Genomic DNA, 18,985 nt, shown 5'->3' with positions numbered 1-18,985 from the left:
CGCTTCTCTTTTACGCCACTCTCTCATCGCTCTCTCTCTCTTGCCCGCCTCCCTTTGCGCCGATCGTCATCTCCACCATCGAGTTTTTTCTTCTCTCCGGGTATGATATTCCTACCCTGTTTCTGGTCTGGTCCGCCGTGTTTCGATGCTGATTTTGTGTTTCCGCTCTGATTTTCCTAATGCTGTCGTCGGTTTGCGTTTTCCCTTTTGAGTCCTGAAATTGGGTTGCTATCTCTTTTGATCTTATTCTTGTGATTTCTGGACCTGATCTGAATCTAGATTCATAATTAGGGTTTTACTCTTTCTGGGTTTTGCTCGCTTATTTGATACCAAATTGATGATTTGTCATTTGACATCTGCTGTGTGTTTTAATTTCTAGTTGGTCGTGTAGTTCAAGTCTTTGTTTTTTTTTTGTGTTGCGATGTCTAAATAGCAGACTTTACGTTTCACACCAGATGTCTGTTGATCTCTGCAAGAAGAATCCATCTTTCCTTTGGTGCGACTCCGGTTATATGAGCACTGGACTTAGTCGTTCTCTCACCTCGTCTAGTGCTCCTTTTTTTTTTCTCTTTTCTTCTCTTCTCTTCTTGGCTTCTCTGCAACTTTTCTACTTGTTTTGATTAAAAAGTATGCGCTTCTGCTGTTCCTGTTACTGTGACGTGACCTGTCTGCACAAAACTCCCATTTATTCACTGGTGAGGAGTTTCCCGAGGAGAGTGCAAGTTTTCCCCTTTGGATCAGCCAATGGGGAAAACTCAGCTGGCTCCTGGATTTCGGTTTCATCCGACTGATGTTGAACTCGTGAGATATTACTTGAAAAGGAAAGTGATGGGAAAAAAAGCTCCTCGTCGATGCAATTGCTGAACTTAACATTTAAAAGTTTGAACCATCTGATTTTCTTGTCTCCGGGCTTTTTCCTTCTCCTCTCGGTTATAAACCTCTGTTATCCCTTCGGATCAAATCTCAAGACTTCTTGTGACACTTAGCTGTTTTTCTACGGTTTTCGGCTAATATTCGGCCAAATCCTTCACCATCGAACCAATTTGAAATTTGTCCGAGTTTTTCTTCATCTTTTTCGAGCAAAGCTCTTATTTTTCCCTACTTTATCTCTTCCAGGTTGTTTCTCCTTGTTTGGTAAATCTTCAATTTTTTGCCAACTCCGGTTAAAGCGTTTCTCGGCCAAAACTCTTTGTCTCGGACAATTTTTGAATTTGCTCGAGCAAATTGCTTTCTGCTTCGACCAAAGTTTTTCTCTTAGCCCAACTTTGCTTTCCCTGATCAACTCCTACTCGAGTTCCTTGAGATTTTGGGGTCCATGGAAGTCGATTTCCTTGAGATCTTTGAGTGTTCCTACGTGGCCAGCTTCATGTCCTTCTTCTTGATCCAAATGCTCCTTATCGGCTTCATGGCTTAAAACTGGTGTATCTTGGAGATTTGAGGCGGTCTCTTCGAGATTCTTGATGTTCTGAGCTCCTTGGTTGGGTTGAGGCTGATTTTCTTTGAGGCTCAAACGTGCAAATCCCTTATTATGTCTAAACGAAAATGGGAACGTCAGTTCGAATCCCGTTAATTAACCAACTAAAGTAACTCGACGTGGTTAAGTAATGGTTAACATAAAACTTGATATAACCTAATCCCGACAAAATTGAAGCAAAATCCTTAAATCAAATTGAAGCAAAATGATCACACAAATAACAATTGAGGATTTAAAATGGATAGAAAAAATATTTGATGTTTTTTTCTGGACACAGAAAATAAAAATTTTAAAAATTTATAAAAACTAAGTTAAAGACTTTATATGGAATTTTCTCTAATAAATATCAAATTTGAATTTATGGTGGTTATCACAAAGAGAGCAAGTTTCCTAGTGGAATGGTGTTTTAAGTCAAGCTGTTTCAGAATGGGAAGCATCCTTGTGAAAAACATTATCAAAGAAGCCAAGAAAACTACCAAAAAAAACGCAATGGATCCTCTCCCAGACTTGGAAAGTCTACTAGTGAAAATTCATGTTTCAAGATTGGAGAAGGGATTTGAAGAAACTATTATCAAGGAACAAGAAAGATCTATGCGATTTATCTTCAATATTTCCTCGACCTTTCTTTAACTAAAATTTGTAAAGAAATCTATGGCTATTGGCTATACAATTGTTTCTGGTTAGACATAAACCATGATGATATAACATGAATTCATTACACTACATTAATAGGCCTGATCCGTTTACATCTTAAATTCTCAATGCAAGTCGACTGTTTCGTTAAATTAAGCCGGTTTAATTTCTCCCCACGAGTTATGCTGAAAACGTTACCGTTTTGGCTTACCGAAAGACCCTAATTTTGTGTCATCTTTTAATCGCCGATCATCCTCATCCTCATTCTCAGGCTCATTGTTCACCGTCAGTGAACTCAACGATCGGCGATCAACCAGTCTTCGAGTCGCAGGTCAGGTTTTGAAACTATTGATTCTATCACTTTTTTCTGGTTCTGAAACTGTAGTTCTCTGAATTTGTAAAGTTTCTGTGAGTTTGAAGATATAAAATTTAAATATTCGTACTCTCGTAACTGAATGTTCTTCAGTAGTTTTGTTTTGTAGGTGGTCAAAGTGTTAGAATAAACTGAATTGCAATGGAGGAGAAACCACCAGCACGGAAGGTTTGTGGTCGATATCATCTATTTACAATCTTTTCTGCCAGATTAAGTTTTGGCTCTGCTGAGTTTATCGTTTTCGTGTTTTCTTCTGCAGATGAAATTTGCTCCAAAAGCTCCCCCTAAACGTGTGCCAAAACCAGAAGTTAAACCGTAAGTAATTCTCTATTAACACTGATCTGATTTTGATCTGATTAAGCATTAGCGAACGTGTTCTTTGGTCAATCTGGCTTCTGAAATCAAGTTTTGAATTTCGAATATCTGCAGTGAAGTGGTTGAGGATGATAATAATAGTGCACAAGCCACGGAGTTGCTACGCAGAGTAACTGTAAGCTTTATTTATCACTGAGTGAAATCGCTTTGACTCTTGTTTCTTCTTGTTTTCTCAAGCTGTTTTCCTGGATTTTGTTTTTGTTTGCCTTAGGAAAGATCTTTGCGCAAGCCAAAAGGGGAAAAGAAAGGTTATATCTTTAACTTGAAACTTGACTCTAATCTTATCTTGTTTGCTACAAACTACTTGATAGTAAAAACACTCTTTCAAACACAGTTCCTGCTTCTCAAGTTGCTTGGATGGGAGGTGTGGTAAATTCCACGAGATCAGATAAGTACCTAAATGGATCAGGTAGCAAGCATTTTGATTTCTTAAACCAGCAACTCTTTGTATATAATCAGAATCCATCTGCGTGGATTGTTGATCCATGATGTTTCTTGTGTAGCTGGTGCTTTTGGCTCAAACGCGACACAGGAGATAGAGTATAAAGAACCATGGGTCAGTATAACAACAGTAACCCGTTATATGATCTCCAACTTATATACTGACGATGTTAATGCATAATTACTGTTCTTGGATCCCTCACAGGATTATTACAGTTATTACCCAATCACGCTTCCGTTGAGGAGACCCTATGCAGGCGATCCAGGTTTACATATAATTTTTTTTTGGGTTGAGAAGAAAAAAGAAACATGTTCTTGATTAGCATTTTACTTATATGTTTGAGATGCTGCTCATTTTTGCAGAGCTCCTTGATGTGGAGGAATTTATGCAGACTGTGGGAAATCATGAAGATTCACTTAACACTGCCGCTAATCTTGGTCTGATGGTTAGTACCAAAAAGAAATTCGAGAACCAAAAGTCACACACTAAATTTAGAAACTCCATACATATTTACATATTTTTTGCATTACTTGTTGGCAGGAAGATAGTGGTGAACAGAAAATGATTTTTATGAGGTTACCTTCTGTTCCTTTGGTAAAACAGTCAGCAACAACAGAAAACCGTGAAACAAAGCCAAACAGCAAAGGCGGAGTTGAAAAGACTTGTGATTTAAAAGCCATCTTGCCAGAAGGTTTCATGGGAAAACTACTTATCTACAAAAGTGGTGCTGTCAAGATGAAACTTGGTGAAGTGCTTTATGATGTGAGTGATTTCTCATACTCTTTTATTTTTTTCCCCTTTGATTAGCATTCGATTAGGCTAGATCTACCAAAACACTAGGCCAATATCTAGTAAGGGTGTTCATTCCAAGTATCGGTTCTTGCTTTTTTGGAAGGGTTTTGGTTTTATAAAAATAGTAGCCTTTAGTTGAACTAAATTTAGTATGGATAACTTTAGTACGGTTTTTTTGGTTTCTTTTTCTGTTCTGTTTGGTTTGGAATCGGTTTCGGTTTAAAAAAGAAAATAAAAGTAAAACCATTCTAGTCTAATTGGGATTTCGGAATGGGGTGTGTAGGTTAGCCCAGGATTAAAGAGCGAGTTTGCACAAGATGTGATGGTTGTTAACACTGATGAGAAGAATTGCTGTCTGATTGGAGATGTGTACAAGCATGCAGTTTTGACTCCTGATATTGATTCAATCTTGAAAGATATTGACAATATGTGACATTCTTTAACTATTTCATTTCATCAATTTGTTTCCTTCTTTCTTTATCGGAAGAAGTCATAGTTTTGACATTAAGAAAGAAACTAAAAATATACTGTATTTTCTTTTTACTTTCACTAATAAACATGCTAAAAATTACCCATATAGTTGCAGCATAAGCAATCAGAAAATCATGTTTAGGCTAAAATATTGGCTTCCACTGGCGACCACAGAAATGTGGAGGAACAAGGAACATTGATTTTTTTTTCAATCCTATATAAATGTTTACTTTCTTTTATATATGTACATATATATAATTTCTTTTCATTTCAACTTTTTTTAGGGAATAATAGAACAAACAGTATTTTTTTCATCAAATTTGAGAAAGAACAATAAGGAAAAACAAAATTCTATGATTTTATCCCTCTCAGTTTATATTGTTCCATTAGTGGTCATCATTCAGATCTTTAATGTTCTTTTGATCCCGAGGACAATCACTCATACTTTTCCATTTTCCTTTTGTCTTCGAGATGTCTCTTAAGAAAATAAACAACTCCTTCGTCCTTCTTTTGAATACATCGTAACAACAACTCTCTAAGAACAAAAAGAAAACAAGGAACACTGAAATCTCTGTTTTGTCTGTATCCTCTTCAAGTAAGCGTGTTGCAAACAAATACTTTTTCTTTATTAAAATAGCTTATTTAGGATAAAGGATATAAATCAATTTAAAAATCCCATAATCATGCGATACACACGAAACGCATGACGTGTACACTAAAAAGACATCGTGTTTCCGTTAACAAAACACATAAATAGTAGTGTACATCAAGCCTTGGTTCCACCACATTACGTTATTTCTGACGAATTATAAACCAAAAAAAAACTGAGAATCACACTATGGTCGTCTTCCCCGCCGCGAATATCTATTCTTGTTCTTGTCCTCTCTGTTGCCTCTCCATCTGTTCATAGAAAGTGGGCACCGACCACCGATTTCTCCGCCATGATACTGAACATGGCGAAATGTTTGTCTTTCGTGATAATCGGGAGCCAAGTGGATAAACCAGACATGGAGTGCTGCTCTGGTCTGAAGACGGTGCTCGACTCAAACGTCGAATGTCTATGCGAAGGGCTAAAGAACAGTGGCTCCTTTGGAGTCAAACTGAACGTCACTAAAGCCTCTACTCTTCCCGTCGCTTGCAATCTCACCGCTCCTCCGGTGACCGCTTGTGGATGTGAGATTTTTCTTCATCTCTCTCTCTCTCTCTCATTCGCCTTTCTCTTTCTCATTTTTGTAGATCTCTGTTTTTTGTTTTCCTGGATTTTTTTGTAATGAGTTTTTTTTCCTGATCTCTGATTTGTTGTTGTTGTTGTTGTTGTTGCAGTGTCTACTAATCCTCCTGCCAGTGCGCCAGGTATTTGTCTTTCTCTTTGTTGATTTCACTCTAAATCACTCTTTAGTTTGTTTGATTTTTTTTTCCTTTACATGTCAATTGTCATACGGTCATACCTAAAAATTATTTACTTTTGTATTAACAATGATCAATTTTCTGATTGTTGAAGTTCTTTTGGTTTAAAAAAATGTCTGATTGTTTTTTATGCTTAAAATATGTTTTGGTTTGCGTTCTAATTCTAACAATAAATTAGGGGAATTGTAAAATTTGGTAGCTATCGTAATTAATAATTTGGTCTTTTTATCCTCTTAATTAGTAAATAGTTAGACGAGGAAAAATGATTGAGGCTGATTCGACTCTAATCATAATGTTATATGAATACAAATGGTTTGACGCTGATTCGTTGTTTGATCTGACCATCACTACATAATACGATACTATCAATCTTAAAGCTAGTGCCTTGAATTGTGTAACTACATGAAAAGGGCTTTGTCAAAACCTTTATTTCGTTTTTTGAATTGGGATCATATCGATTAGTTTTGTGAATTCTCTCCGTTCTCTCTGCATATTCTGCAAAACTTGAAGATGTATCAAACTTAGTTATGTGTTTGTGACTATTTATTGCTTAGTTAGTTTTATTTTATTTTATTTGCAACACCTCCCGTTCCTGCTGCTGGAACACGATCAGGAACACAATCAGGTTCAGGACCAGTTTCTGCTCTCCAAGCCCATCTCAAGGGAACCATGGGTCTTCGGTGATCCCAATATATAGCTTGTCATTTGTAATCAGCGGCGCATTGGTCATATTGTTCTCTCTTATTTAAAAGTCGAGAGGTCCTTTTACTTTTTAGTTTACCATATATGGAGTTCTTTTTCTGAGACTTTAGACCATTTGCAATGGGAGTCTCTCACCAAATCTCTCACATTCGAAATAAATAAAAATAATAAGAAAAGAAGAGAGATAATGAAGTTATGATAGACTCTCTAACCATATGTCCTTTAATTTATGTTTGGTTATATCCTTTTTAAAAATTAAAATTTAATAACAAATCTAAATTCTATTAAAATATTAATATTTCTTTGTTGAGAGACTTTTTTTTTAGAGAGTCATGGATGCAGATGCTCTCATCTTATTTTTAGTTATGATGTTTATCATTAAGACTTGGTTTCAATGCGTGTTTTTTTTTTACTCACTTTGGTCGTATTTATTCTTTAAGTTGACTGCTGGTGGTTGCTTCCAAATTGTGTTCCATTTAATCACAATGAGCCACTAAGCCACTAACCCATCTAACAAAGCTCAAAATCGAAGTATGAGACTAATCAAGAGTTATTTGCAACCTTCCTATATGATTAGGAATAAACACCTCCATTTACTCAAAAGAATTTGACAAAGTCCATGATACTCATGAAAATACTTATTTCGTTTTAAAATAAAAAAATGTGTCAAATAATACGATCTTTTTCAACTTCTACTGCAAAATTTACTAAATTTTATGTGTTATAACTATTTTTTGTTTTATTATTGGTTAAAGGTATGTTTATAGGTAGATAATAAATGATGTTTTTATTTAAAAAAAAAACCTAAATATTTTTTTAATATATGTGCAAAAATAAATTAAATATTAGTTATTTTGAAACGGATTGAGTATACGAATTGCTAACATTTTTTTAAAGATCTTATCGATGCACATAATCTTTAACCTTTTTAAGGCTTGCAAGGCTTCAGTGTCTCACAATATTCCAATTTTTATTGCAGCCAGACATGATTTATTTATAGTTTATTATAACAAAACAACATATCGTACTAAATATTGACCCACACATAAAGAGAAAGACGACCGCCTTCTGATGTAAGAAGCCATTATTGAAGATTAATAACTTACTGACTGAGCCATATTAATGCCACTGACACGTGTACATACCATAGCTTCTTTGTAAACTTTTCCTGGTCGACACAGATAGCCTTTGTTCGGAGCACAATGAGCATCCTCCGAACAAATACACATTCCCTCCAATGCACATCCATCTTTTACAATCGTCACGTTTCCTTTGATCCCTAGAATTTGATCCGTCCATTTGCTCGAGAATAAACCATTTGGATCATAACTCTCCTTTACTTTCAAGAAAGCTGGTGCGTTTTTGTACTTTCTAATCACTCCATCAAACGCTAAATTTCTGTTTTTACCCCAGTGTGGCAATGCGTTATACTTGAACAACGCAATTTGCTCGATTTCTTCGATGAAATCTTCGTAGAGTCGCGGTGTTAATGGATCTTTGGCTCGGTAGTATGTTATATCAAAGTCTAGGGCTTCAGTTTCTTTCCCAAGATAAGCCGGAGAAGATCTGACATAACGCATCAAAATACCATAATGGAGCTCAAGGCCGCATAAAGATTTTGGTTCAATTTTAACAAGAGACTTGATGTCATTAATAAAACTTTTGACTTGCGTGAGAGAAACACTGAAAGTTGTTTGATGAAAAAATTCGCCTTTTATACGTGAATCCCATGCACACGCAGTGATTAATCCATCTTGTAAGCTATCTAGACATGATCCTGACGACATCATACGGTTTTGGCTTCCAATGACCGGATAACCAGTGAATATAAGACCTAAAGCCGATGAATATTTGAGAGAAGTAAGTAATTATTGTATGTGAAATCAATGAACATATAATAATAAAAACTGAACATATATATGTAAATTGACAAAAAAGTAGATACCATTGTTGGTCAAACCGTATGAGGTAGCAAATAGTGTAGATGAAATTAGTGTGGCTCCCGCACACTTCCCATTCGCATCTCTGAACGTCTCTTGCGTCTCCTCTTGAATGTATACAAGAAAACAAAATTAAAGTTACGTGTGGAATTTTATCTATAGAGAAAATGCTAATTTTAAAAATAAATTATTGTAATAGTCGTCACTTGATAATCTCTTGGCAACCATACATTAGTTATACTATATAAATATTGGTTTAGGATCCAGGAGTTATCATTTTCTACAACACTAATTCAAGAATCACCTATTATTTACCTCTGCACACTTTTTCAATTATTGACCAAACATATACATGTGTTTCTTACAATCTTACATAATAATTTATTTTACATATTTAAACTCAAAATTTGAATTTTAAAATGATGTATATTAATGTTGTTGATGTATCATATCATATATAATCCAAATTTAAAAACATAAATTTGACATATGTGTTTGAGTTGTAAAGAAAACAAGGTAGAAAATTCTTTATTTTAGTGAAATATTCCGGTTTTGTATAACAATCACAGTAAATGTCGGTACAGTTGTTTCATATATATACCGATAGAAACTAAAATGATCTTCTGTTTTGGTAAGTTCCATCTCCTGTATCTTTATTTACATTTTCACTAAATGCATAAGAACAAAAAAAAGTTTAGAAAGAATGATAACTAGGTACCTGATGACCTTATGATGGCAATAGCCACAGAGAGTTGGGAACGGAATGGCAAGAAATCAAACAAACCGTTTCCCGACGTGTTGACTGGAACTCGATCATCCCTTCGATACACCACTTTGCCTTGGCTCGGTAACCATAAGAAATCAGCAAACTCGTGTTTCTTTCCAAAAGACACGGCTTGATCCCCGAAATCCGAATCATTTCTCATTGTATATGCTAATGATCTCTTGAACATCGGTTGCAATTTAAAAGTCACCTTTTAAAAACAAAACATTGTAATTAAAATGACTTAGAGCCACGATATTGTCTTTTTGTAGTAAAAAAAATAAAAAAGTGGAATTATAACCAATCCAACCTGAGAGATAACCCCAAGAACGCCAAGAGAAACTTTGGCCGCCTTAAACTCGTTAGGAGTCGTAGTCTCGCTTAAAACTCTAACCTTTGCAAACCCATCATTGACCGAACCAGGACTTACAATCCTGATCTCGGTCACATAATCATGGACGGCACTTCCTTTACCCCACAATGAGCTCCCGTGAGCACCGGTCCCCATCATACCACCCACGGTTAGTCCCCACCAATACGGTGCATAAGGCAACGCCAATCCCACTTTAGCTGCTTCAGTGATTAACTGCCTCAGCGTCACACCGCTCTCAACTGTCAAGGTCATGGCCTCTGCATCCGCTCGCACCGTGCGGTTTAGAAGCTTTGTGCTTATGAACAAACCGTCCGTTCCATCGGTACACACGAGCTTAGTGATGCTATGGGAATATCGAGTGGTTACACGCATTTTCCGTCCGGCTTTAGTGGCTGCAGCCACGATAGCCACGACCTCATCTTCGGTTGTTGGGTAGGCCACATTGGCGGCTCGACACGTGGAACGGTCAGGGAAGGCTCCATATGAGTTTGTGACCGTGCAATTTGTATTTCCAGACACACACTTGACAGGATCTTCAGGTGGTGTTGAGACCGCCATAAGCACAAGTGTAAATATATAGTAGAATACGAGAAGGGTGCGCCAAAACATAGCGTTTTGGGAACCATTCGAAGGAGCATAACCAAATTTCATAGGTTATGATTGAGTATTTTTTTTTTTTTTATCTTACCAAATGTATATATTGCGATTGGCTTTTTTGTAAACATGTTTACTATTTATAGAGGTTATGTGGCGTAAAAGGCCGGTTAAGCACGATAAAAAAATATTTTGGTTAATTAAACTAGAAAAAGTTGAGATAATAGTAATGACTAATCCCATTCGATCCATCAATTTTTGACTTTCATGTCAATTTCATTTGTACCATATGGTGTAAAGGACTTAACCATATTATTGTCATTGTCGTATTCCTATTGCCGCTGGCATCGTCTCTTCTTTCTCATTATTTTCTAAATGTTTTTAGTCAAAATATTCGCCTCGACGGCTTATGCATTTTTTTTTTTTTTTTTTGGTAAACGGTAACTTGAAAATTTCAATGGGCGAATATTTAATCAAATACATATACTTATATACACAAAAAATCCAACTAGCTAATTATCATGCAAATTTCATAGCATTAAAAACTCAACTATGGACAGCCTTGGTTCTTGGAAGAATCCATTAGTGTTCGAATCTCTTAGTATTCAAGAAATCAAACTCTGGATTTCCAAACTATCAAGCTATATACACACATCAATTGGGTTTTTATTATATTGTTTTCAAGAAGATTTACGAAGATCAATGACAGGAGCTACAAATTTATTATAGAAATATCACTCTCTCAACATTTTGAAGTAGAAGTTTTCATTAAGGTCATGCACTGTATTGGTATGTCTATGTTTTTCTCTATTTCATTCATTCTACGAGTCACCAATTCAGAAACGGATAAGCTAACACAAAATGCTTGTCCATATTTATTTGATATAATTTATATAGAGCCTAAAATTGTCGTACGTACGAGCATATAAATATCACCAACATACCGAAAATTGTAACAATAATTTAACAAAACAAAAAACACAGTGATATTGTTAATTAAAAATCGTGATAAGTGCCTTTTGAAAATTCCAATCTTATTGCACCCTGAAATTATTATTATTACTAGGTTTATACCCCGCGCATACGCGCGGATTTTGTTTCATATAATATTTTTATAAATATGTTTGTGTTAATATATACATGTAGTTAATTATAAAAATATGGTAATTTGTTTAACTGTTTAGTATTAGATTTTAAAAAAAAAAATCTTTATCAAAAAAGTTTTCTTCTAGGTTTAGAAGTAGGATAAGTAGGAGAATTATTCTATCATTATAAAAGTCATAAACATGATATGAGTAAAAAAAGACATAGATAAAAACCTTATTTTTTAGATTGCATTGCTTGAAAACAATCTTTACATTCTTTACATTATTATATACATCTTAACATTCTTTTATAGAACAATATTTAAAAAAAGTGTTCATGATAAAGATAAGTCAAAAGAAAAAATAGCAAGTTAGTATAAAAAAATATTAAAAGATCTTATATGAATACCAAAAGTTTAGAATATTATTTATTTATTTTTATTATGAATGTGAAAAATCTTAATTTTAATGTAACTTAATAGTTAAAAACATAAATACATATGAAAAAATATTAAAAATAAAAATTATATTACAATTAGTGGTATTAATTAATTTTGACTTTTCATTTTAAAATTTATGATCTAATAAATATGTGAAAGGACATATTTACAAGTCAAGTCACCATGCATCTTTATTTTCAATGTGAGATTTTTTAGTCACACATATTTCTTCACATTTTGAGTAATTTATATTTGTTTTGAAATAATTATTGGTTTCAATATCATATACTTTATATTGTGTATGATATCATTATAATTTTTTTATTATTATTTCTAAATTATTTGTATACTTCATATTAAAATTAAATTTTGGCATGTCCATGATATGAAAAGTCATTTTAGTGTATTTGAGTGAAAAACTGGAAAAACTCATTTTATCTATCAACTTTGTTTTTTTATAGTAAATGCAATTCCTCTTTGTATGATTTTTTTCTACCTATAGAGTTACTTAGACTCATTTGTATGTTTTTTTAACTTGTATTAAATCTTTTTTTGACGTTAACTTATATTAAATCTAAAGTTTGGTGTTCAATATATGTATTTATGTATGATATGTCATGAAGAATTCTGAAACCAAGTCATACCCAATTTCATTCAACCCAATTCTGAAACACTGTTTGAAGGACTCGTATTTGAGCAAAGCCAAATGTCATTTCAACACAAACCTTCACATAAAGACAATGAAGTCAAACGTTACTCAAGCCAACTTCATTACAAAACAAACATCGAAAGTTTCAGATACAAAATGTTTATCATCACAGTCGTCTTCCCGAGAGGAGCTGACTTTCCGAGGAGTGGCAACCACAAGTGGAGCTTCCAGAGATTCTCCAACAGCCGGATTGTTTTGTTTTTTTGGTAATGAGAGAACTGCAAAAATCATGGAATGTCAGTCAGCGTACCTCCTTCACTTTGATATGGTATTTTTAAGTGTATAATACTGCTACTGACCGTGCTATAAGCTCATCTGAACTGTGCATAGTATAACAAATGGTTTATAAGAATATGTTCATTAAGCTCCAGTTCAATAAAAATGAGCAGAGAACAAACCGCAAAGATATGGGACTGCCAATGGTTTTAGTGAGTCAAGCCGTTCCTTGAACTCTGTGGCATTTGCATCCTGGCTGTCCATGTAAAGCTAAGCGTGCACCTAAAGCACCCAGACACTCCTCACTGTAATAAGCTTACACTCATCATTGGAACTCAATGGTATATATAGATCAAAAGTAAAATAATACATGCCTCATCGAGCTTCTCAACAAACGCCTTTGGCTTTTGTTGGGTGGATATCTTTTCAAACTCAGGTGTCTCTAGCTGTACAATGACCAAAAGAAAACCAAAGCTTTGAGTTTTGAGAAGAATGCCAACTGAGACGATATATAGGTATAGAGAAAAAAAAGTCTATATAGCAACAACAAAACCATGAAGTAGCCGGGATAAGAGATTTATATAAAAGCACACACCTTCTCTTTTGTAGCATAAATATAAGATTCAAGATTGTTTTTATCTCAGCCATTCTTCTTTCCCTATCTTTCTTGTTCAGGGCTCTAATTTTATCTTAGCTTCAGCAAGAGACTCTTTCATAAAAGGTGCTACAGGTCCAACCTTTTTTCTAGACTACCTACAAGCCATATATTTAAACAGAATTGGTAAGTATTTATTGATAACAAATCAAGAAAATCTTGGAAACGATAAGCCAGAATACACACCTGACTGTCTGCTTATTCCGTTTTTTGTTTTTTTTTGTTCTGAGGTCAACCACAGCTGGCTCTTCTGTTGTTATATTCGAAGCAGTTCTGTTTCCAGCATCGGCTTGTAGCTCCTCTTGATTTTCTTGTGAATTCTCGTCGAAGGCATTGCCTGTTTCTGTGGTTGTGTAACTATCACGTTGTTCTTCATAACACGGCATTTCCCCCATGTAGACTGGGAATCGCAATTCCACTTAGTGAGAAATGCAGATAGCCTTGATAGGTGATGACAGATTCCAAGAAGAATATCTGTCCAGATCAAAATCAGATAGCGAGTCCTTGATCTCCTCCTGCCATTTCTCAACATGTTCCTTGTGTATCCTGATCATGTTTGAGATGATATATTCATGGGAATGTAATAACATCTCACCATATCGTACATACAAAAACAGTAAAGGATCTATTTAAACTCACATGATCATGTGTTCTGAGAAATTAGTTATTGAGTTCCTTGAGCATTGTTTTCCCTGATTTACAGAAGAAGGACACTTGATGTAAACCCTAAACTTGATAGGCATATTGAATTCTTCCTGAACTTAAGAAAATGCGTTTACATAGGGAAATTATCATCACAGCTTACAGTATGCGTGAAGCTATCAATCCTGTCGAGAATTGGAGCAATTTTAAGTTCCATCTCACCAGAAGCAGCAAGTTTTGTATCAGTTTCTTCATCCTATCAAAATGTCAGGCCAAAACTAAAGAAATGAATCAACTGCAGATCATCAAGATATTAATGAGAAAATTCAAAACCAAAAGAAACGTACATATGGTTTATGCGTTCGGCGATCCTCAATTTCTACTTCCATTTTCAGTGATTATGATGAAGATTTTTGGTGGGCAAAATATGAGGAGGTATTGTTGTAGTTTTCCAAGAGATGAACAACCCAATTTGCCACCAATTCTCTGGCCGGCTTCAAAGTATGAGTCATCTCGTGCTTAATCCACCGCTACCGTGAGTCGTCAGTTTCTGTGAAGCCACGCTGAAATTAAGCTTGTGGAAATAAAATTGAGAGAACCTAGATCGAAAATCGAAAAACCAGTTCAACCCAGAACTTAGGAAAACATGGAACCAAATATCTTATACTTTGCCGGAAATCAGAAAGTAGATATCAGCAAAAGAAGCATGATGATGGAGAGAGACTGACCTAGCGTAAAAATTGAGAGCTGGGGAGGATGAAGCAAGCCAGAGGACCGCAATAGCTGGGAGAAGTTGAGGAAGAAGAAATTGGGACAGGATTTTCGATGGGTTTAAGCTGAGATGGGAGGTAATAGCAGAAGGCGAGAAGTCTAGAGGGATAGGAGGAGGCGAGATGGGAAAATTGTTTTGTTTTTTCTGGGAAGACACGTGTAACTTTCTCCAGTGACGTGTCAAGCAACTACAAAAAATTGATTGTCTTTTATATATTAGATACACTAGAATATCTGCATATACATGTGGGTTTGTTAATCATATAAATTAGTGACTTTTTAATACCATGCAAAAATTTATTGATTATCCCTATCATACATAATTAAAATTAGAGAAAAATTATCAAACAATTACGATCTTGTGCTTCACCTCTCTCAACTCCTATGAAAAATTCATAGCTCTCTCTTAATCACAATCTTGTTTCACATCGTTAGAAATCATCATTGCAACATTAGGATATTCATTAGTCTCTAAAATCATTTTAACAACTCTTTTGCTATTTTGGATTTATATTTTTCTCAAAAACCTAATTAGACAATAACAATTGCTACGTCTCGACTCTTCTTCTTTGTGGTGGTGATGGTTCATTCTTTCTCTGCTACGTCTGGCCTCCGATTCTGATTTCCTGACACTTGTTCTCTTTTTTCTTGTTTTTGTGTTGTCTCTACTTCCTCTCTTTCTCTTTGTCATTAATCAACTTTACTCTCTCTCTCTCTTTTCTTCCTCCTCACGGCTTCTCCTCTCTTCTCTCTTCTTCTCACGACTCCTTCTCTTCTTTTTTTCTTTCTCTCTCTCTTGGCCTCTTACGGCTGCTCCCCTTATTTTCTCTTCATTTTTTTTGGTTCAGTAATCTAACTTAGATAACTTCTATATAAGGAGATACATTAGTTATAAATATTTTCTTTACTTATAATGATTGATGAACAAAGAAATCTGAGTTGTAAGATACCAGAAATGATGTAACTTTACAATAAAACCAAAGACAATAGAATTTTTAATACTCATTACTCGCAATATGGCAATAGAAAAATTTGTTTGATTTATAGTCCTTAATAATCAATAGTTAGAACGTTAGTTACAAGCATTTGACTCAATTGGCAGTAAAAATGTCAATAATCTGAAAAAATTAAGCTAAGCCTCAGCTAGAGAATAATGTCTATGCTGATGTAAAACTCTCTAAGGTATTTCATGAAACAAATAATAGGCGTTACTTGAAACCGTACGTTGTTTATCTCGTCACACTAATAGAGCACAATCCAGATGCACCAAAGAACCACACATAAACCTCTTTTCGCCATGAACAGAACATCAATCGAAATAATCTAAAATATTTACGCTCAGACCCGACCCTTTTTCATCTTTTGTCATCATTCTCTTCAGACAGTTCAAATTCGAGTTATAATATGGCAATCACATCCATCAATTCGTCGAACGAATGACAAGATATCTTGCAGGTCGAGAATCACGACAATCCAAGGACGGATGAAGACTAAGAGTATCTGATGAAATATTATGAGATGTGAGGAGAGAACGAATGGTTTAGAAATTTGATTGTAAAGAACAAGTTATTTATAACAAAGAGAGAAATTTATATTCAAACCAGCTTTGGAATTTTCGCTGTAAATTAAATTCATGTTGACCTGTATTTGATTTTGATTCGAGAAGACAAAGAAGCCAGCAAAATATCTGATTTTTTTTTTATTATTATTGATAACTGATGTGTCATAAAGAGAAGAGCTGATGTGTCAAGTTTATGAGAACTTTTATATAATAGATTTATACTTATAACAACGTTAGCTATAATTCGTCATAATAAATACCAACCCTCACATAAAAGCGTTTTCTGATATAAGAAGCAATGTTGAATAATAACTTGCTGATATATTGAATCACACTTATGCCATCGGTACGTTCACAAACTCTAGCTTCTTTGTAGACTTTTCCCGGTCGACACAAATATCCTTCGCTGGGAGCACAATGAGCATCCTCTGAACATATACATAACCCCTCCAATGCACATCCATCTTTGATTATCGTCACGTTTCCTTTGATTCCTAGGATCTGATCTGTCCATTCGCTCGAAAATAGACCCATCGGATCATAAGTTTTTTTTACTTTCAAAAATGCTGGCGCATTCTTATACTTTTTAACAACTCTATCAAAAGCTAAATTTCTGTTCTTTCCCCAATGCGGCAAAGCTTTATATTTGAATAACGCAATTTGCTCAATTTCTTCGATGAAATCTTCATAAAGTCGAGGAGTTAGTGGGTTTTTGGCTCGGTAATAAGTTAGGTCAAAGTCTAAAGCTTCTGTTTCTTTCCCAAGATAAGCCGGAGAAGATGTGACATAGCGCATTAGAATTCCGTAATACAACTCAAGTCCGCATAGAGATTTCCGTTCAATCTTGACTAGAGATTTGATGTCGTTGATGAAACTTTGGACTTGCGTAAGTGGAATACTGAAAGCTGTTTGGTGAAAGAATTCGCTTTTTATACGTGAATCCCATGCACACGCCGTTATCAACCCATCTTGAAGACTGTCTAAGCATGATCCTGACGACATCATTCGGTTTTGGCTTCCAATGACCGGATAACCGGTAAATATAACGCCTAATGCCGGTGAATATTTGAAACATGAAGGTAAGAAAGTTAATACTCGAAGTAAAATCAACGACAATGTACACGTAGAAGTGAAACTAATTTTATTTAATCACCATTGTTGGTCAAACCGAATGCGGTAGCAAACAATGTAGATGAAATTAATTTGGCTGCTACACACTTCCCATGCGCATATCTGAACGTCTCTTGCGTCTCCTCTAATCAATACAAGACAGGAAATCAGAACTAACTTTAATAAATAGGGGAGATTATATATATATATATTTTTTTCCGGTAAACAACGTTAAATTGAGAGAATGATATAATGGTCTTTTTTTTTTATCTATCTTTGTCATATGTAAACACTAGAAAAATAAAAAATTTAGAAATAAGGTGAACCTAAGGATCTTATGATGGCTAGTGCCACGGAGAGTTGCGAACGGAATGGCAAAAAATCAAACAAACCGTTGCCTGATGTGTTGACCGCTACTCGGTCATCCATTCGATATACCACTTTGCCTTGGCTTGGTAACCATATGAAATCGGCAAACTCATGTTTCTTCCCAAATGTCACGGCTTGATCCCCGAAATCGGAATCGTTTCTCATAACATACCTTAATGATCTCTTGAACATCGGTTGCAATTTCAAAGTCACCTTTTCAAACAATTGCAATAAAATATGTTTCAGAACTATGATAGTAATTATCTTTGTAGTAAGTTGTAACTTAAAAAAAAAAAAACAAAATTTAACTAATCTAACCTGAGAGATAACCCCAAGAACGCCAAGAGAAACTTTGGCCGCATTAAACTCGTTAGGAGTCGTAGTCTCGCTTAAAACTCTAACCTTTGCAAACCCATCATTGACCGAACCAGGACTAACCATCCTGATCTCGGTCACATAATCATGGACGGCACTTCCTTTACCCCACAATGAGCTCCCGTGAGCACCGGTCCCCATCATACCACCCACGGTTAGTCCCCACCAATACGGTGCATATGGCAACGCCAAGCCAACCTTAGCCGCTTCACCGATTAACTGCCTCAAAGTCACACCGCTCTCAACCGTCAAGGTCATAGCCTTTGCATCCGCTCGCACCGTGTGGTTTAGAAGCTTCGTGCTTATGAACATACCATCGGTTCCGTCGGTACACATGAGCTTAGTGATGCTATGGGAATATCGAGTCGTTACACGCATTTTCCGTCCGGCTTTAGTGGCTGCAGCCACGATAGCCACGAGCTCATCTTCGGTTGTTGGGTACGCCACGTTGGCGGCTCGACACGTGGAACGGTCAGGGAAGGCTCCATATGAGTTTGTGACCGTACAATTCGTATTTCCAGACACACACTTGACAGGATCTTCAGGTGGTGTTGAGATGGTAGTGAAGACTTGTGTAGTTATACAGTGTAATACGAGAAGAGTGCGCCAAAACGCTGCGTTTTGGAAACAAAACGGAGGCGTGTAAGTAAATTCCATTAATGAGGATTTATGGCAATTTAGCCATTAATTCATTAATGAGGTCTCCTTTTTCA

General features: G+C 35.5%; 4 protein-coding genes and 2 long non-coding RNA genes across 10 annotated transcripts; 2 read left to right on the top strand and 4 right to left on the bottom strand.

The window, feature by feature from the left end:
- Positions 1-4,661, top strand: LOC18014038. Of its 4 annotated transcripts, none has more exons than XM_006418529.2 (12): positions 1-100; positions 2,379-2,438; positions 2,590-2,648; positions 2,740-2,795; positions 2,910-2,970; positions 3,067-3,103; positions 3,190-3,264; positions 3,359-3,411; positions 3,502-3,562; positions 3,660-3,742; positions 3,838-4,059; positions 4,373-4,661. In XM_006418529.2, exons 3-12 carry the CDS (start codon positions 2,622-2,624, stop codon positions 4,520-4,522), a joined length of 825 nt encoding a protein of 274 aa, XP_006418592.1. In that variant the 5' UTR covers positions 1-100; positions 2,379-2,438; positions 2,590-2,621; the 3' UTR covers positions 4,523-4,661. The 4 variants fall into 4 exon arrangements, with proteins under 4 accessions (XP_006418592.1, XP_024009704.1, XP_024009705.1 ...); XM_024153936.1 differs by having other exon boundaries at positions 8-100; positions 2,577-2,648; XM_024153937.1 differs by having other exon boundaries at positions 8-100; positions 2,574-2,648.
- A 602-nt stretch (positions 4,662-5,263) lies between these two features.
- On the top strand, positions 5,264-6,665 carry LOC18014037 (non-specific lipid-transfer protein-like protein At5g64080). Its single transcript, XM_006418528.2, has 4 exons — positions 5,264-5,268; positions 5,390-5,733; positions 5,884-5,913; positions 6,581-6,665. The coding sequence occupies exons 1-4, from the start codon at positions 5,264-5,266 to the stop codon at positions 6,649-6,651; spliced, it is 450 nt and encodes a 149-aa protein (XP_006418591.2). The 3' UTR covers positions 6,652-6,665.
- Positions 6,666-7,652: 987 nt separating this feature from the next.
- LOC18014025 (L-gulonolactone oxidase 2) lies at positions 7,653-10,396 on the bottom strand. The gene is made up of 4 exons (XM_006418527.2): positions 9,683-10,396; positions 9,328-9,583; positions 8,615-8,716; positions 7,653-8,503 (listed from the first exon to the last, which is right to left on the bottom strand). The coding sequence occupies exons 1-4, from the start codon at positions 10,394-10,396 to the stop codon at positions 7,764-7,766; spliced, it is 1,812 nt and encodes a 603-aa protein (XP_006418590.1). The 3' UTR covers positions 7,653-7,763.
- A 2,197-nt stretch (positions 10,397-12,593) lies between these two features.
- Positions 12,594-13,096, bottom strand: LOC112084635. Of its 2 annotated transcripts, none has more exons than XR_002898305.1 (2): positions 12,972-13,096; positions 12,594-12,791 (listed from the first exon to the last, which is right to left on the bottom strand). It is a non-coding gene; the product is annotated as an uncharacterized LOC112084635 (long non-coding RNA). The 2 variants fall into 2 exon arrangements; XR_002898306.1 differs by having other exon boundaries at positions 12,873-13,087.
- Positions 13,097-13,161: 65 nt separating this feature from the next.
- On the bottom strand, positions 13,162-14,958 carry LOC112084634. Its single transcript, XR_002898304.1, has 7 exons — positions 14,815-14,958; positions 14,434-14,685; positions 14,250-14,342; positions 14,084-14,136; positions 13,631-13,990; positions 13,385-13,542; positions 13,162-13,235 (listed from the first exon to the last, which is right to left on the bottom strand). It is a non-coding gene; the product is annotated as an uncharacterized LOC112084634 (long non-coding RNA).
- Positions 14,959-16,577: 1,619 nt separating this feature from the next.
- LOC18014024 (probable L-gulonolactone oxidase 6) lies at positions 16,578-18,979 on the bottom strand. Its single transcript, XM_006418526.2, has 4 exons — positions 18,216-18,979; positions 17,855-18,110; positions 17,572-17,673; positions 16,578-17,467 (listed from the first exon to the last, which is right to left on the bottom strand). Exons 1-4 carry the CDS (start codon positions 18,927-18,929, stop codon positions 16,656-16,658), a joined length of 1,884 nt encoding a protein of 627 aa, XP_006418589.2. The 5' UTR covers positions 18,930-18,979; the 3' UTR covers positions 16,578-16,655.
- Positions 18,980-18,985: the final 6 nt, after the last annotated feature.

This window comes from Eutrema salsugineum, unplaced genomic scaffold (genome assembly GCF_000478725.1).
Source record: "Eutrema salsugineum unplaced genomic scaffold, Eutsalg1_0 scaffold_4, whole genome shotgun sequence".
Lineage (NCBI taxonomy): Eukaryota > Viridiplantae > Streptophyta > Magnoliopsida > Brassicales > Brassicaceae > Eutrema > Eutrema salsugineum.
This window is presented reverse-complemented; position numbering and strand designations above follow the sequence as displayed.

Excerpts from the sequence above, each read along its gene's own strand:
- LOC18014038 (XM_006418529.2), top strand. The coding sequence starts at position 2,622 with ATGGAGGAGAAACCACCAGCACGGAAG. Across the intron at positions 2,649-2,739 it reads AGAAACCACCAGCACGGAAG|ATGAAATTTGCTCCAAAAGC; the intron begins GTTTGTGGTCGA and ends TTTCTTCTGCAG. Across the intron at positions 3,743-3,837 it reads CCGCTAATCTTGGTCTGATG|GAAGATAGTGGTGAACAGAA; the intron begins GTTAGTACCAAA and ends ACTTGTTGGCAG.
- LOC18014037 (XM_006418528.2), top strand. Across the intron at positions 5,734-5,883 it reads TCCGGTGACCGCTTGTGGAT|TGTCTACTAATCCTCCTGCC; the intron begins GTGAGATTTTTC and ends TTGTTGTTGCAG. Across the intron at positions 5,914-6,580 it reads TCCTCCTGCCAGTGCGCCAG|GAACACAATCAGGTTCAGGA; the intron begins GTATTTGTCTTT and ends GAACACGATCAG.
- LOC18014025 (XM_006418527.2), bottom strand. The coding sequence starts at position 10,396 with ATGAAATTTGGTTATGCTCCTTCGAATGGTTCCCAAAACGCTATGTTT. Across the intron at positions 8,717-9,327 it reads TGCCATCATAAGGTCATCAG|AGGAGACGCAAGAGACGTTC; the intron begins GTACCTAGTTAT and ends TATACATTCAAG. Across the intron at positions 8,504-8,614 it reads ATACGGTTTGACCAACAATG|GTCTTATATTCACTGGTTAT; the intron begins GTATCTACTTTT and ends CATCGGCTTTAG.
- LOC18014024 (XM_006418526.2), bottom strand. The coding sequence starts at position 18,929 with ATGGAATTTACTTACACGCCTCCGTTTTGTTTCCAAAACGCAGCGTTT. Across the intron at positions 17,674-17,854 it reads AGCCATCATAAGATCCTTAG|AGGAGACGCAAGAGACGTTC; the intron begins GTTCACCTTATT and ends TGTATTGATTAG. Across the intron at positions 17,468-17,571 it reads ATTCGGTTTGACCAACAATG|GCGTTATATTTACCGGTTAT; the intron begins GTGATTAAATAA and ends CACCGGCATTAG.